We start from the raw sequence: 15,234 nt of genomic DNA, 5'->3' as shown, positions 1-15,234 counted from the left end.
CTGTTGTACCGTAGAAACCTCCAGCACCAGATAATGATAAAACTATCAGCAACTATCAGTGTTTATTTTTGCCGGTCACACCTGCAATGCTCATGAAGCGATGGGAAAAGATGGACAGCTGGACCGTGTTCAGTTCTGTTCCTAACACACACTGTGTTGCCATGCCAACAGCGATACACACATCACCAGCCTCTGTCAGATGAGCTACACATGATGGTTCCACGAGAATCGTACTGACAAACGACATGAAAAACAAAACAAAAAATGAGATTCATGTTGTGATTCATGTTGAAGTTCATGATATATTCATAGTGTTGGGAACTGAGAACCGGTTCTTATTCAGATCCGGTTCCTTTAAAACAAAAAATATACCAGAACCTGATTTTCACAACATTCGGTTCCATTAACGGTTCATGAACGTGCAATTTACAGCAAATGCAGAAGGAACAATGTACTAAAATACACTGACAGTGTTTCAATTCACAATTCAATGCACAATTCAGTGACAGCACTGCGCAGCTACTGAATTCTCAGCGTAACCAGTGTAGTCTGATTTCTTAACAAATTACTCCTACGTGATGGCTCTTTTTAGTGACTCAAAAACATCCAGTATGACCAATGCGGCTCCCAAATGAATGACTCTCATGAACTAGTTCTTTTTAAAGAAATAGTTTACCCAAAAATTATAATTCTGTCTTTTTTTACTCACCCTAATGCCATCTCAAACTCGTATGACTTACTTTCTTCTGCGAAAACACACACAAAGATATTTTAATGGAGATTTCTATTTGTCCATACAATGCATGAACAAACTTTCAAGCTCCAAAAAGGACCAAAAGGCATCATAAAAGTAATCCATATGACTCTAGTGGTTTACTCCATGTCTTCTGAAGCGATACAACCGATTTTAGGAAAGAACAGACCAAAATATACTCCTTTTTCACTATAAATCTTGACATCAGTAGTCTCCTTGGCGTTCATTATTTCAAGCTCGATTACACTTCTTAGCACTCTGTGCATGCCTCAAGTGCTAGGAAGTGTAATCGAGCTTGAAATCATGATCCTGTCTAGAGACTGCAATGGCAAGATGTACAGGCAAAAAGGAGTTACATTATGGTCTGTTCTCACCCAAAACGGATTAGATAGAATCAGAAGACATTGATTAAACCACTGGTGTCTTATGGATTACCTTAATGCTGCCTTTATGTCCTTTTGGGATCTTGAAAATTTTATCAACATTCCCTTGCATTGTATGGACAAACAGACATTTTCTTTTGTTTTCTTTTGAGGAAGTCATATGTGTTTGAGTCTACATAAACGTGAGTAAATGATGAAAGAATTATCATTTTTGGGTGAACTATTCCTTTAATGAATCAAAAGCACACATCAGTGGGAGCAGTTACTGTATTAATCTTACTGATGTACAAGTACTGTTTTTCATCATGTCCAACTCTAAATAATATTAGAACTGTTACTGTGTTATGTGATGTACTTGAGGCTTGTAAGACTTTATTCAGGAAGTGCAGTTACTGACAAGCAGTTTTGTTGTAATCAGTGGAATTTTATAAAAGAATAAATGAATAATTATTTTATCACATTTTTGTTTGTTTAGATTTTTATTTTATAAGTAGTTCAAATCAATTATTGGATTTCAATTTTAATAAATGTACTGTATTTTAGATTTTTTTATATCTGCTCTGTTGTGATCTAAAATGATCAACTACAGGCTGTTGAGGGCAGTATATACAATAAGAATTGCATTTAATATGTTCAGTACCCTCAAAAGTACTAAAAAGTGTCATTAATGGAACCATTAAGGAACCAGAATCATTAAATTCCTAACGATTTCCAACCCTATTCTTATATAATAAAATGTCCCCAAAATGTACAGTACTTGGACACAGCAGATGACACTTACTTTGATATTTTGTTATGTAATGCAAAGACATTCATACATTTTCAAGTGTGGCTGAAGTGTCCAAATACTTTTTGGGGGCAATGTATGCAAACCCTGGGGCCTCATTTACAAAACGTGCATACAATTAGATTTGATCCTAAATTCCTTGCATTTGATCTTACGTCAAAACAGAGGAACAAATCCGAAAACTGATGTGAAAATGTTCTTACGCGTACTCCAATTGAAAAGCAAGTGTACCTTTTTTTTTGGCTTATGCTCCAGTGTGCCAGTGCATGCTGACTTGATGTTTTTGATGATTTTTTATGTACAAGATAACAGGCAGTTGTAATAAACAGTATAAAAATATGTCAAGCACAAATCTTTGGAGCCAGGTGGAGAGAGAATAGTTTTTAACCCTTAAAACATAAATCAATATGGGTGAAAGCAGCACAATGTCTCATGTTTAAAACTCACCTACATTTTTTAATTGATTCATCCTTGAGCTTCTTGTCTGTTTTTGTTGAGGACATAAATTAAAGTGAATGATTTGACTAAAATACAAAAATGCAGTGTAATCAATGGCAAGAGCGAGCAGAAGAGAATAGCGGGAAAAGAACACATGTCTTGGACCACCTTGGTTGAAGAAATGTCTGCATTTAGAGTAAACATGGAAAATGAATGGATTTATTATTGATTATAGAAAATGAATCACTAATGATGAGTTGTTGAGTGTACAAACAGACACCTGGAAGTAGAAAGGCCCCCATGACTGCACTCGCCTGTTTGGAGAACTTTGCTAATCACATAGTAAAACTGAAGTGTGGAATTTCTGCTAGCGCCACCAAAAGGAATTGCAAAAATAAACTTTGTTTTCAAACAACTTTCTGAACACGCCCCCCATCTGCCATAGATCAAACAAACAGATAGTCCCACCCCCAACTCACGCAACTGGTTGAGTCAATGTTGTCATGTTGGTATGAACGGGTGGCTCAAAACAAACAAGCATTTTGATAGCACCACAAAGACACAGTGTTTACCGTTTTTGAGAAAATAAACCTACAAATGGCTTACTTATAGTTGTCTCTGCATATTAAGCTGGGATAAGAGAAAGTATTTTAACACTTTTGTCCAAAGCGACTTACAAAAGAGGAATAATACATCATAAGCGATTCATTTTTAGGAGACAGTAGTATGAAAGTTGCTACATTACAAAGTTTCAGTTGCATCAGAATAATAGCACCTATTTATATACTTTTTTTTAAAAAAATTTTTATTAAGAGTGCATGATCAAGTGCCAATGGAAAAGATGTGTCTTTAGCTGTTTTTTGAAGACAGACAGTGAGTCTGCTTCACGGATGGAGTTGGGAAGATCATTTGGTGAAAGTGATTTGGTGCCTCTTTGTGTTGGTACAACACCACAAAGAGGTTATAATACAAAGCCAGTGACATGCAACAAGATTAACAGGTGAACTGTCAAGTGTAGTCATAATTCAGTACAGCTTCAGAAATGGTCCTTGACCAAGAAAGTTCATGTGCGCATGATTTTAAGATGCTTTGCGATTTATAAAGTGGCATACAGTTAAGGAATTTTTTTTGTGTGTACAGACGTTTTATAAACCGTTGGTAGGAATATTTATGAATTTATCGTATGTTGTGTGTCTTTGTAAATGAGCCCCCTGCTTTAGAAAACAACTCTGATGGCATTACACACACCTGTTCTTATCGATGATGATAGCTGGTCCTTGAATGCTGTAATTACAGGTCAGATCTTCCCACAGATACACAGCAGTGTTCAGATAACCTTCCTCAAAGTAACACTGAGTCATCTGAGTCCAAAACATACAGTGAATCAATAACATTCTAATTTTACATTCAACATGGTACATTCTATTAATTACAGACATAATATTAAGAAGAAATCAAATATGTATGAAGTGTCTTAGCAAGTGCTAATCTATAATAAACTCTTAAATAAGACTGTAGTGTATCTTACACTACCAGTCAAAAGGTTGGACAAACTTGACTGAACTTAAAGGATTAGTTCACCCAAAAATGAAAATTCTCTAATCATTTACTCACCCTTATGACATCCTAGATGTGTGTGACTTTCTGTCTTCGGCAGAACACATTTGAAGAAAAACAGAAAAATAATTAGGTCCTTAAAATGCAAGTGGATGGGGATCATTCTTTTGAAGCTCCAAAAAGAACAGACAGTCAGCATAAATGTCATCCATACGACTCCGCTGGTTAAATGAATGTCTTCTAAAGCCAAATGATCATTTTTGGTGTGGAAAAGATAAATACTGAAGTACTTTTAACTACAAATAATCACTTTTGGTCAGCAGCAGTACATGCGTGTGACGTAATCGCGTTGGCATGTTCACGCGAGAACAGACGCATGTGTGACAATACCTGAAGAGCAGCATTGTTTAAAACGGAGTAGGAGGAACACTGTAATCAAATCAAAATCAAAATCAAATCACTTTTATTGTCACACAACCATATACACAAGTGCAATAGTGTGTGAAATTCGTGGGTGCAGTTCCGAGCAACTTAGCAATCGTGACAGTGATAACAGAACAGAAGCTTCATTGGTTTTGGTTTAGATCTGTATTTGTATCTCTATGTTTACTCACAATTGTGCATTTGTGTGCTCATCCTGGATGTCTCAACCAAGAGAAATATGTGAGATTATGTCTGTTACATGCCAACGCGAATACCTCACACGAGAGACCATGTGAACTCCGCCCTCTCATGAATGTGTATACTGCTGCTGAACGGAAGCGATGATTTATAGTTAAAAAGTACTTAAATACTGATCTTTTTCGCACCAAAAATGATCGTTTGGCTTTAGAAGACATTAATTTAGCCAGTGGAGTTGTATGGATGACGTTTATGCTGACTGTCTGTAATTTGTGGAGCTTCAAAATTCGGATCACCAACCACTTGCATTTTAAGGACCTACTGAGCTAAGATATGTGTTCTATTTTTCTTCAAGTGTTCTGCTGAAGAAAGAAAGTCAAACACATCTGGGATGACATGAGGGTGAGTAAATGATGAGAGAATTTTAATTTTTGGGTGAACTATCTCTTTAAGTTTCTCATGATCTTAAAAAACTTTTGATTAAATGCTTGAAATTACAAATATATATATATATTTTTTAATAAATGGTTATGTATACATTTCTTTACAAAACAATGTACCCGGTAATTATTTTTCTAATGGGTAAGCATCCCAAATACATAAGAACTCCTTTAACACCGTTTAAAAAGCATCCCAGAATGTACCATGAAGTTGGTTGAGAGTGTACAGAGCTGTAATCTACACAAAGATGCTTACATTTATGTATTTTAATTTATTGAGCGATTTCTGGTTAATTCATATTTCCCCTACTTCCCATAAATACATACCAGTACTATAATTTCTTGGTTATGCTGATTTTACTATTTTTTTTAAAAATAATAAAACTGGTAATAATTAAGAATAAGTATGTGTACAAACTTTTGACTGTTATTGTCTATCATATCATAGAGCTTTTTGTGGTTAAATGGACTACAGAAGTCAAACTCCATCATAACCATCAAAAGTACACTCAATACTATGTGCAATGCCTTAAAAATATAAGATGTAACCCTTTCTGAGGAGCCATGGTGATGTTTAATACAACTGATTTTAAATATTCTTCTGTATAATACGGTTGGGTTTGTATTGGTTTGAAATACCTTGACGGGTGTTGGAGATGTCTGCCCTGAGCTGGGCTGAACGTTTGACCGGATTCCAGACTTGCCAGATCCTCGTACACGAATATCATCCACCATGATGGGACGATTGGCGATGGTGAAGCCGAACTCTTTGTGATATCTTATTTAGAGAGAGAGAGAGAGAGAGAGAGAGTGAGTGAGAGAGAGAGAATAGGAAATACTGAATCAATGTTTAAAAAGAGACAAAGATTTGACCTTCAGGGTGAAAGCAGTAGTACCGTTCGGTGAAGGCAGTGCCGAAGTCTCCAGCCATACAGGAGTGACGGTTTCCGGGGTTACTAGCAACGGAGACCATGAGTGCGCAGTCTGTACCTTCGTAACGTAGGTGCAGGAACACCTCCATGCTGATCTGACAACTAAACACACACAATAACACACTATTATCCAGCATTTACAACCTACTGTGTTTGTTAAAGCCTCATGAAAGCCCCTTTTTGTGCAGAGTTTAAAAAGTGGGTTAGGTAAGCAGCGGAGTGAGGAGGAAGAGGGGAGATAACACATCAACCGATGGAGATGGAGCCAACAGTATTAAAGTTTACCACAAATGCACACTGTAATTCCCAACTGCATGCAATAAAATTAAAAACAGATTATACACTGTTTTGAAATTTCATTATACAATCCATAAATACACACAGGTCATTTTATATATGTGATTACTGATAAATGCAGATATAAATGACAAGCCATTTGCATTTGTACTATTGCAAACATATTTGCATTATAAATAACTTTTAAAACTGTTATTTTTTGGCATTGACACATGTAAGTGGTTTGATTGGTTAACACACAGAAAGGATGAATGGTAATTAAATTATCCCTAAATGAACCACCTACCCATTTAAAGGGTTAGTTCACCCAAAAAAAAAAAAATCCTCTCATGATTTACTTACCTTTAAGCCATCCCAGATGTGTATGTCTTTCCTTCTTCAGCAGAACCGAAATGAAGATTTTTATAAGCAGATTTCAGCTCTGTTTGTCCATACAATGCAAGTAAACAGGTGCCATCAGGCTGCTGGCTGTTTGACGGTCCAAAAGGCATATTTAGGCAGCATAAAAGTAATCCACACGACTCCAGTCGATCAACTGATGTCTTCAGAAGCAAATCGATATGTTTGTGTAAAAAAAAAAAAAAAAATAGACAATTAAAACTTTATTAACTTAAAAAAAAAAAAAAAAAATCCCTTTCTGCCAGCAGTAGACGTATCACGTGGGAGTTAGGTCATTTCACACAGCAATCCGGTGCTGCGATCCGGAAGCAATCCAGAAGCAATGATTTAGTTAAAAAAACATTTTAATTATCGATTTGTTTCTTACACCAACCTATCGGTTTTCTTAAGAAGACATTCACTGATCGACTGGAGTCGTGTGGATTACTTTTATGGTGCCTAAATATGCCTTTTGGACCATCAAATAGCCAGTCACCTATGGCACCTGTTTACTTGCATTATATGGACAAAAAGAGCTGAAATGTGCTTATAAAAATCTTTATATTGGTTCTGCTGAAGAAGGAAAGTCATACACATCTGGGATGGTAAATCATCAGAGAATTATAATTTTTGGGTGAACTATTCCTTTAAGTTCAAATTTATGTTTTCTATCATGGTATTACAGTATATCATGAGCAATACATACAGATCTGTTAATATCTAGAATTTTTTTTTGTATGTGTTGTGACCCTTTAAAGGTAATGACACGGTAGACCCCCAAAAAGAGAAAAAGGTGAATGTGATGACATGATTTTTAGACACATGGCTGTATGTGATTGTGACCTGTTGAATCCTCGTTTGTGTAGTATTTCCTCACACCGTTCAGAGAGCTGTTGTATCCTGCGGTCGAGCTCAGGGTACGAGTCCACTTTATACTGTAAAGAACATGGTTCCTGCACCTCCTCCACCACATCAGCCAAAGCCAAACCATATGCAGATAGCACTCCACTATATCTAATAGAAAGAGAGAGAGTACATTTTAATTCTACTGTATTGCTGCTAATTCATTTGTTCTTTCTACATCCATAACTCAAAACTGTAAGTACTTTAACTGTTGAAAAATGTCAATGTTCTTGTTCTAAATGGCTTATAGACTCCCCAGCCATAAAAACCACCAGAAGCCTTTAGATTGCAAATGAAGCCTATATACAGAATTTGTAATTAGAAAATCTTATTCAGACAATACTGCACTGCTCTTCAACGGATAACTTTGCTTTAATAAGCCTGTATGGATGTAAAATAAAACTATATGGCTAATTTGAATTTACAGACCTAATTTCAGTCGAAGTCCAGTAACACTGAGTCAGTATTATTCTTACTTGTAATATGTTTTCTTGTACCTGTCCTTTTTGTCATTATTGCCGTAAGTGATTTGCATAAATTTCAAAGTGAGTAATGACCTGTGTTGCTCTGTGACTGCTGTCACTCACAGAAAAGAGTCTGTCAGTAACGATGTAGATGAAATAGAATAATATGAATATATTATGTCGAACAAATGGAAGCAAAAGTTTTTCCCATCTAACTTTTTCCACCAAACCAACCCATGAGCCAGATTGGACTTGAACGGACCGTTTGATTAATACCGCTGATATAAATGTTTGATTGCTTGTTTAAAGGAAATAGAAGTAATTGTTACTGAAATGAAAATGTGTTCTGGCATTTGAATGTGTTGAATGGCATAGTTGCTAACAGAGAAATACAGTGGTAAGAAAAAGTATGTGAACCCTTTGGAATTAACTGGATTTATGTATAAATTTGTCTTAAAATCTGGTTTGATTTTCATCTAAATTACAATAATGAACAACACAATCTGTTTTAACTAACAACACACAAATTGCTGTATTGTTTTGTATATATTGAATACATCATTCAAACATTTACAGTGTAGGTTGGAAAAAGTATGTGAACCCCTAGGCTAAAGCCCAAAGTATACTTCGCCTGTCCGCGTTCCGTGACGATTCGCACACAGTCTGCATGACGTAATTTTCGTCAGATTTTTTTGTCCGCGCGGACTGTGCGCGGACAACATTGTTGTGCGCCTGAAGTTTGCCAAAGACCACCTTGACACTCCATAATGCTACTGGAATAATGTTTTGTGGACTGATGAAACTAAGGTTGAATTGTTTGGGAAGAACACACAGCACTAAGTATGGCATAAAAAGGGCACAGCATACCAACATGAAAACATCACCCCAACGGTGAAGTACGGTGGAGGGAGCATCATGATTTGGGGCTGCTATGCTGCTTCGAGGCCTGGACCGCTTGCCATCAAAGAGAAAACTCAATTCCAAAGTTTATCAAGATATCCTACAGGATAATGTCAGGGTGGCTGTGCACCAGCTGAAGATCAGTAGAAGTTGAGTGATGCAGCAGGAAAATGACCCTAAACATCGAAGTAAATCCACGACAGAATGGCTTCAAAAAAAGAAAATCCACCTTTTGGAGTGACTCAGTCATAGCCAAGACCTTAACCCAATAGAGATGCTGTGGAATGACCTCAAGAGAGCCGTTCACACCAGACATCCTAAGAATATGGCTGAGCTGAAGCAGTACTGTATGGAAGTCCACAATTCCTTCTGAAGTTTTGCAGGTCTAATTCGCAGCTACCAGAAATGCTTGGTTGAGGTTATTGTTGCCAAAGAGGATCGACCAGTTATTAAATCCAAGGGTACACTTACTTTTTCCATAGCACTGTGTATGTTTAATGGGATGTGTTCAATAAAGACATGAAAGATTATTATTGTTTGTGTGTTGTTAGCTTAAGCACATTGTGTTTGTCTATACTTCTGACTTTGTTGAAGATGAGATCACATTTTATAATTCCAAAGGGTTTACATGCATACTTTTTCTTGCCACTGTATGTGACTGTTTGTAATGTTATGAATGATAATGGAGGTCAGGAGACATGATTAACAAACATACTGTAGCCTTTCCAACCTAATTAACATCAAGTACAAAATATAGAGCAAAATATACATATACATTTTTAAAAAATAAATAAATAAATAAATAAATCACATGTAATAAATTTCAGATGTTTAAGTCGCTTTAGAAATATCTGATAAATTAATAAATGTAAAATAATTTTCCACCCAGAGGGGCACCTCAGCCCTTGTGGGCAAAGGAGCACTGGCGAGGGCCACTGTAGCCACCCCCTTGTGCACATCCCTGGTGACACATCTGCGACAACTCCTGTCTGCTATGACAGCTGCACCACACAACATTGCAGACAGACCTGCAGATCGCCAGGGATTTGCTGCTCAGCCTGCAGGATATCTTCACCTACTTTCTGGCACATTTATTTATGTATTTATCATCTTCAATGCTTGCACAGCATAACAGCAGTAGCTTGCAAAATTTTTTTATTTTATAGCCATCCCACGAGCATGTGCCAAACTTTTATATGAACACGCACAAACATTCCTATAACAGTTGAAATGCTTGCATGACCAAATGCAAAAAGACACACGTACTTGTGTATAAAAACAGTCTTCATGCCTAAAGCTCTGGCAATGGCACATGCATGTTGGCCACCTGCTCCTCCAAAACATGCCAGCACATGTTCAGATGTATCATGACCTTTTGCCTGTTGGGAGACAGCCAATATTTAGAAAGGAAATGCAGACACATACTTTAAAATGTCAGCTCTCTAAACACATTACAATGATACATTATTGACACAATGATTACAGTAAACTTGCAGGTCACTGAGAAGCAGGATTTTTGCTTTTTTGTGTTGTACCTGTGTTAGTGCTCTGATTGGACGGCACATGGCCTCATTAGCTACTCTGATGAAGCCCATGGCAACTTCCTCTATGCTCATTTCTGATTGGTCCCTTCCTGGAGAACTGCTGGATGATTGGTTAGTAGAGAGGAAGTGGTTAATCTCTTGTGTGAGTTTTTGGAAATGTTTCATGGTATCGTCAGCTGAGAGTGGCTCGTTTTCTTCAGGGCCAAAGATATGCGGGAAGAATGATGGCAGCAGACGGCCGAGAGCCAGATTTGCATCGGTGATGGTCAGAGGGCCACCTGAACCACCACACAAACACAATTTTTTTTACTACAGACAATCACTTGACACACTAACATTCAGTACAATACTTATAATTTTTATACTACCACTCCTAATTAGTATGCAAGCTTAGAATTAGTGTATCCCAAGAACGTAGAAAATAGTATGCGAAAGGCACACAGGTCATATAAAATACATCACATAGAGACTGTCACAAAGATGTCCCCATACAGAGACTGTGTCTGTTCCCCAAATTACCAAAAACAAAATTTTATTAATCTAGGAAAAAATTAATGTCAAACTAGAAATTGCAAGAAAAGTGGAGAAAAACATTTTCTAAAGTTCACTTTCTTAAAGATCTCTTTCATCCAAAACACGTTGGGCCCTATTTTGAGAGCGCAAGCGACACGCGGAAGGCAATGCCTTAAGTCGTAAGCACAAACTCAGTGGGCATGGCCATGAAGTTTTGGTATTTGCATCCAAGCAAGCGCAAGTCCAGGCACAAGTGAGTTTGGTGAAATCATGCATGCGACGCACAAAAGGCTGGACCAAGTTCAATTTAATTCTGAGGTTCGTTTCCGGTTATTCCAACATCTGCGTCCTATTATATAGTCCATTCCCTCAAGCACCAACGATTTAAACAAAGACAGCACATTCATAAGAAGCTGATAGTGTAAATGCAATTGTTGGTAGTGCAAATGTATGCAATGAATTAAAATAAAAGAAATATGGACTTATGTTCTTTCGTGCATTAACTGCGTACTTGATGAATGTCAGGCATATTTCTATGACAGAGACACACGCTCCTTTTATATGAATGGAAAATGCAATTATTGTCAGAATTTGGATGTATGCTTGTGACGAGGAGGAGGGTGTGGCCGGGCCTTGATTTTGCATGGCCGGCGCTGAATCAGCGGGAGGGCGAGATAAAGGGGAGCCAGAGGCGCCAGTTCGAAAGAGAAAGAGACGCACACGGGCGCGCTGCATGTGTGTCTGTGTCCTTATGTTTTATGTTGTTTTACATTCATTTATATCATTAAAGTTTATGTTGACTGTTCAGCTGGTTCCCGCCTCCTCCTCACCCATCCTTTAACTGTTACAATGCTCCTTTAAATTATAGAGAATGTATGTATTATTTATCATTTTCATCTACTGACACACAATTCATGACTAGTACTAACAGTGATCGTATCGGAACACACTTCACTTCTACCGGTCGATTTTGATTTTGAAAAAATAAATTCATTTACTGAAACATGAACAAATTAAACCAAATATATTTTTAAATTCTAATTATACTTCACACGAAATGAAAATATAATCAAAATAATGAACTGGTCAAAAAAAATCATACAAAATCCAAACGTTTTACTCTGTCCAACTTGACCTTATGCAGTGACTTAAAAATTACTCAAAATAATAATTATAATAATAATAATAATAATAATAATAATAAAAATACACTGGCAGCCAAAAGTTTGGAATTATGTACAGATTTTGCTCTCATGGAAAGAAAGGCCTGCACCCCTGAGTCTTCTCTTTACTGTTGTACATGAAACTGGTGTTGAGCGGGTAGAATTCAATGAAGCTGTCAGCTGACGACATGTGAGGCGTCTATTTCTCAAACTAGAGACTCTGATGTACTTATCCTCTTGTTTAGTTGTACAACTGGTCTTCCACATCTCTTTCTGTCCTTGTTAGAGTCAGTTGTCCTTTGTCTTTGAAGACTGTAGTGTACACCTTTGTATGAAACCTTCAGTTTTTTGGCAATTTCAAGCATTGTATAGCCTTCACTCCTCAAAACAATGATTGACTGATGAGTTTCTAGAGAAAGCTGTTTCTTTTTTGCCATTTTTGACCTAATATTGACCTTAAGACATGCCAGTCTATTGCATACTGTGGCAACTCAAAAACAAACACAAAAACAATGTTAAGCTTCATTTAACAAACCAAATATCTTTCAACTGTGTTTGATATAATGGCAAGTGATTTTCTAGTACCAAATGATCAATTTAGCATGATTACTCAAGGATAAGGTGTTGGAGTGATGGCTGCTAGAAATGGGGCCTGTCTAGATTTGATCAAATCTGATTTTTTTTTTAAATAGTGATGGTGCTGTTTTTTACATCATTAATGCCTTTGTGATCAGTTGAATGCCACTTTGGAGAATTAAAAGTACCAATTTCCTTCCGGAACAGCAAAATCTGTACATTATTCCAAACTTTTGGCCGCCAGATATATATATATATTAGATCATAAATAAAATTTTAAACATAAACATAATGATAATAATTGAAATATAAGCCACGATTTTTAGATAGTTTAACACAATCTCATTATTATTTTTTCTCTCAAATGGCTACGACAGTGATTGCCAGGGACTTCATTTAATGTTCCAATATATTTTAAGAGTTTGGACATTAACTTAATTAGCATCTGCTGGTGGAATCTCCAAACTGCAAATGCAGGAACTGAATCAAATTCTGAGGAAAATAGCAAATTGCGCTTTGCACCACTTCATTTACATACAATACACCCACCATTTGCACACCTACACCCACAGTAGCACAAACACTCCCACCCACGGCCATTTGTGCTTTGTGCAGACACAAAAATTGCACTTAGCATTAGCGCTCTCACAAAAATTGGGTAAGACGCTGTGCTGTGCTTTGCGCCCTCGTGAAAATAGAGCCCTTATTGTGAATGGAATTATTACAGATCACAATTTGGGTGAATTTATGAAGAATTTCAGTCAGGATTTAGGCCCCATCATAGAGTGAAAATTATTGGACCAAAAACCTCTTAACATAAGATGCTAAAATATAATCTGTCTCTTGATAGATGTACTCTTACATCATCTTCCACAGTTAAGAACCTTGGTATTACGTGTGTAATACATAATGTTCAAAAGAATGTAAAGAAGGAAAAATCCATTAGGACCTGACAGAACTGAGTTTACGATACACACACTAGAGGGGAATAGAGTGTACGTGAGTAGCATAGTAATTATTTTGCTTTATTTACAGTTTAAAAACTAAAATTGTTAATCAGTGTTTTGGGGTGGCATGGTGACTCAGTGGGCAGCATTGTCGCCTCTCAACAAAAAGGTCACCGGTTCGAATCCCGGCTTACCCTGTGTCTTTCTGTTTCCTACGGGTGCTTCGGTTTCCGCCACAATCCAAAAACATGCAGGTCAAGTGAACTGGAAACTCTAATTTACCCGTAGATGTGAGTGAGAGTGTGAATGTGTATGTCTATGTGGATGGAATGGCCACCTGTTCAGGGTGTTTACCTGCCTTTGGCCCAAGACAGCTGGTATAGTCTCAAGCACTACCTGCGACCCTACATAAGACAAGCGGCTATAGAAGATGGATGGATTGAAAAAGGGCTTGGCTTGGATGTTCGGAATCCACTAAACTTGAACAAGGATGAAGAAGATGGAAAGAGCAGGGCTGACGGCGAGTCTGATAATGATCTCTTACCCTTCCTATAGCATGCCGGTCCAGGATGAGCTCCAGCTGACTCCGGCCCTACCACAAACATCCCTGACCTTAAAACACACACACACAATTTTAAAACCACTGCAGTGGCAGCTAGTACCTAGTGATGTCATGTTAGTCTCTAAACTGTAAACACAAGATGATACCATTTTCTAAAGTGTTTTTATCAGCATGTAATCAATAGAGTTTGAACGACAACAATAAATGTTGAATGATATCATTAGGCTTTTCAAAGCCATAACTGTAGACTGTTGTAGGTGAGGACTTACCTAATTAATGCATGTGTGAATATGCTGCTTTGATACTGCTTTAAGATAAGTGCCTGCTTACTTAATTTGTACCTTTGTTATATTGTTTCTATGTATTTCATTAGTTGAGTTTTAGTCTTTTTTATTAATGACTGTTAAATTGCCTTCAATAATTACTTTTAAAAAATGCTACATGCTATTTTTTGTTTTTGTTTTTATAATTTTCTAATATTTATATTTATTTGTTTATTTTTTAAAGAACTGTGTTCAATAGCATATTTACTGTGTTATTAAGAATTATGAAATTTCACTGGTATCAAATTAAATTTTGGTATTGTGACAACCCTACTAGTAAAATTTACATTTTACAGTTATTTAATATACACTACCGGTCAAAAGTTTTGAAACACTTACTCATTCTTTATTATAATAATCTATGGAATAACATCAATGGAACTATGGGAATTATGTTGTGACAAAACAAAATCCAAAATAAATCAAAACTGTGTTATATTTTATCATCTTCAAAGTAGTCACTTTATACTCTTGACATTTTCTCAACCAACTTCTTGAGGTATCACCCTGGGATGCTTTTTAAACAGTATTGAAGGAGTTCCCATCTATGTTGGGCACTTATTGGCTGCTTTTCTTGATTATTTGGTCCAAGTCATCAATTTCAAAAACTTTTTTTTATTATTAAATTTTAGTTTTATAATGAAATAAATTAATATGGTGTCACAATTATATTTTTGTCTACAAAATTAATTTAAAACATTTAAGCATACACCTTCAGATCAAAATATTTTTAAGATCATGAGAAACATCTC

The 15,234-nt window shown here is 36.5% G+C and overlaps 1 protein-coding gene across 5 annotated transcripts in view; it reads right to left on the bottom strand.

The window, feature by feature from the left end:
- oplah (5-oxoprolinase, ATP-hydrolysing) overlaps positions 1-15,234 on the bottom strand; it is a 110,123-nt gene that overhangs the window by 47,205 nt on the left and 47,684 nt on the right. For all 5 annotated transcript variants that reach the window (XM_051666737.1, XM_051666735.1, XM_051666739.1 and 2 more), the window contains 8 exons: positions 14,142-14,209; positions 10,390-10,676; positions 10,121-10,233; positions 7,431-7,601; positions 5,877-6,014; positions 5,620-5,758; positions 3,611-3,723; positions 82-233 (listed from right to left, as the gene is read on the bottom strand). In XM_051666737.1, coding sequence (XP_051522697.1) covers positions 82-233; positions 3,611-3,723; positions 5,620-5,758; positions 5,877-6,014; positions 7,431-7,601; positions 10,121-10,233; positions 10,390-10,676; positions 14,142-14,209 — 1,181 coding nt within the window. The remainder of the gene's footprint in view (positions 1-81; positions 234-3,610; positions 3,724-5,619; positions 5,759-5,876; positions 6,015-7,430; positions 7,602-10,120; positions 10,234-10,389; positions 10,677-14,141; positions 14,210-15,234) is intronic.

The sequence above is a fragment of the Myxocyprinus asiaticus genome, chromosome 32, assembly GCF_019703515.2.
Source record: "Myxocyprinus asiaticus isolate MX2 ecotype Aquarium Trade chromosome 32, UBuf_Myxa_2, whole genome shotgun sequence".
NCBI lineage: Eukaryota > Metazoa > Chordata > Actinopteri > Cypriniformes > Catostomidae > Myxocyprinus > Myxocyprinus asiaticus.
Note: the sequence above shows the minus strand (reverse complement) of the source record. Positions and strands in the feature narration are given on the sequence as shown.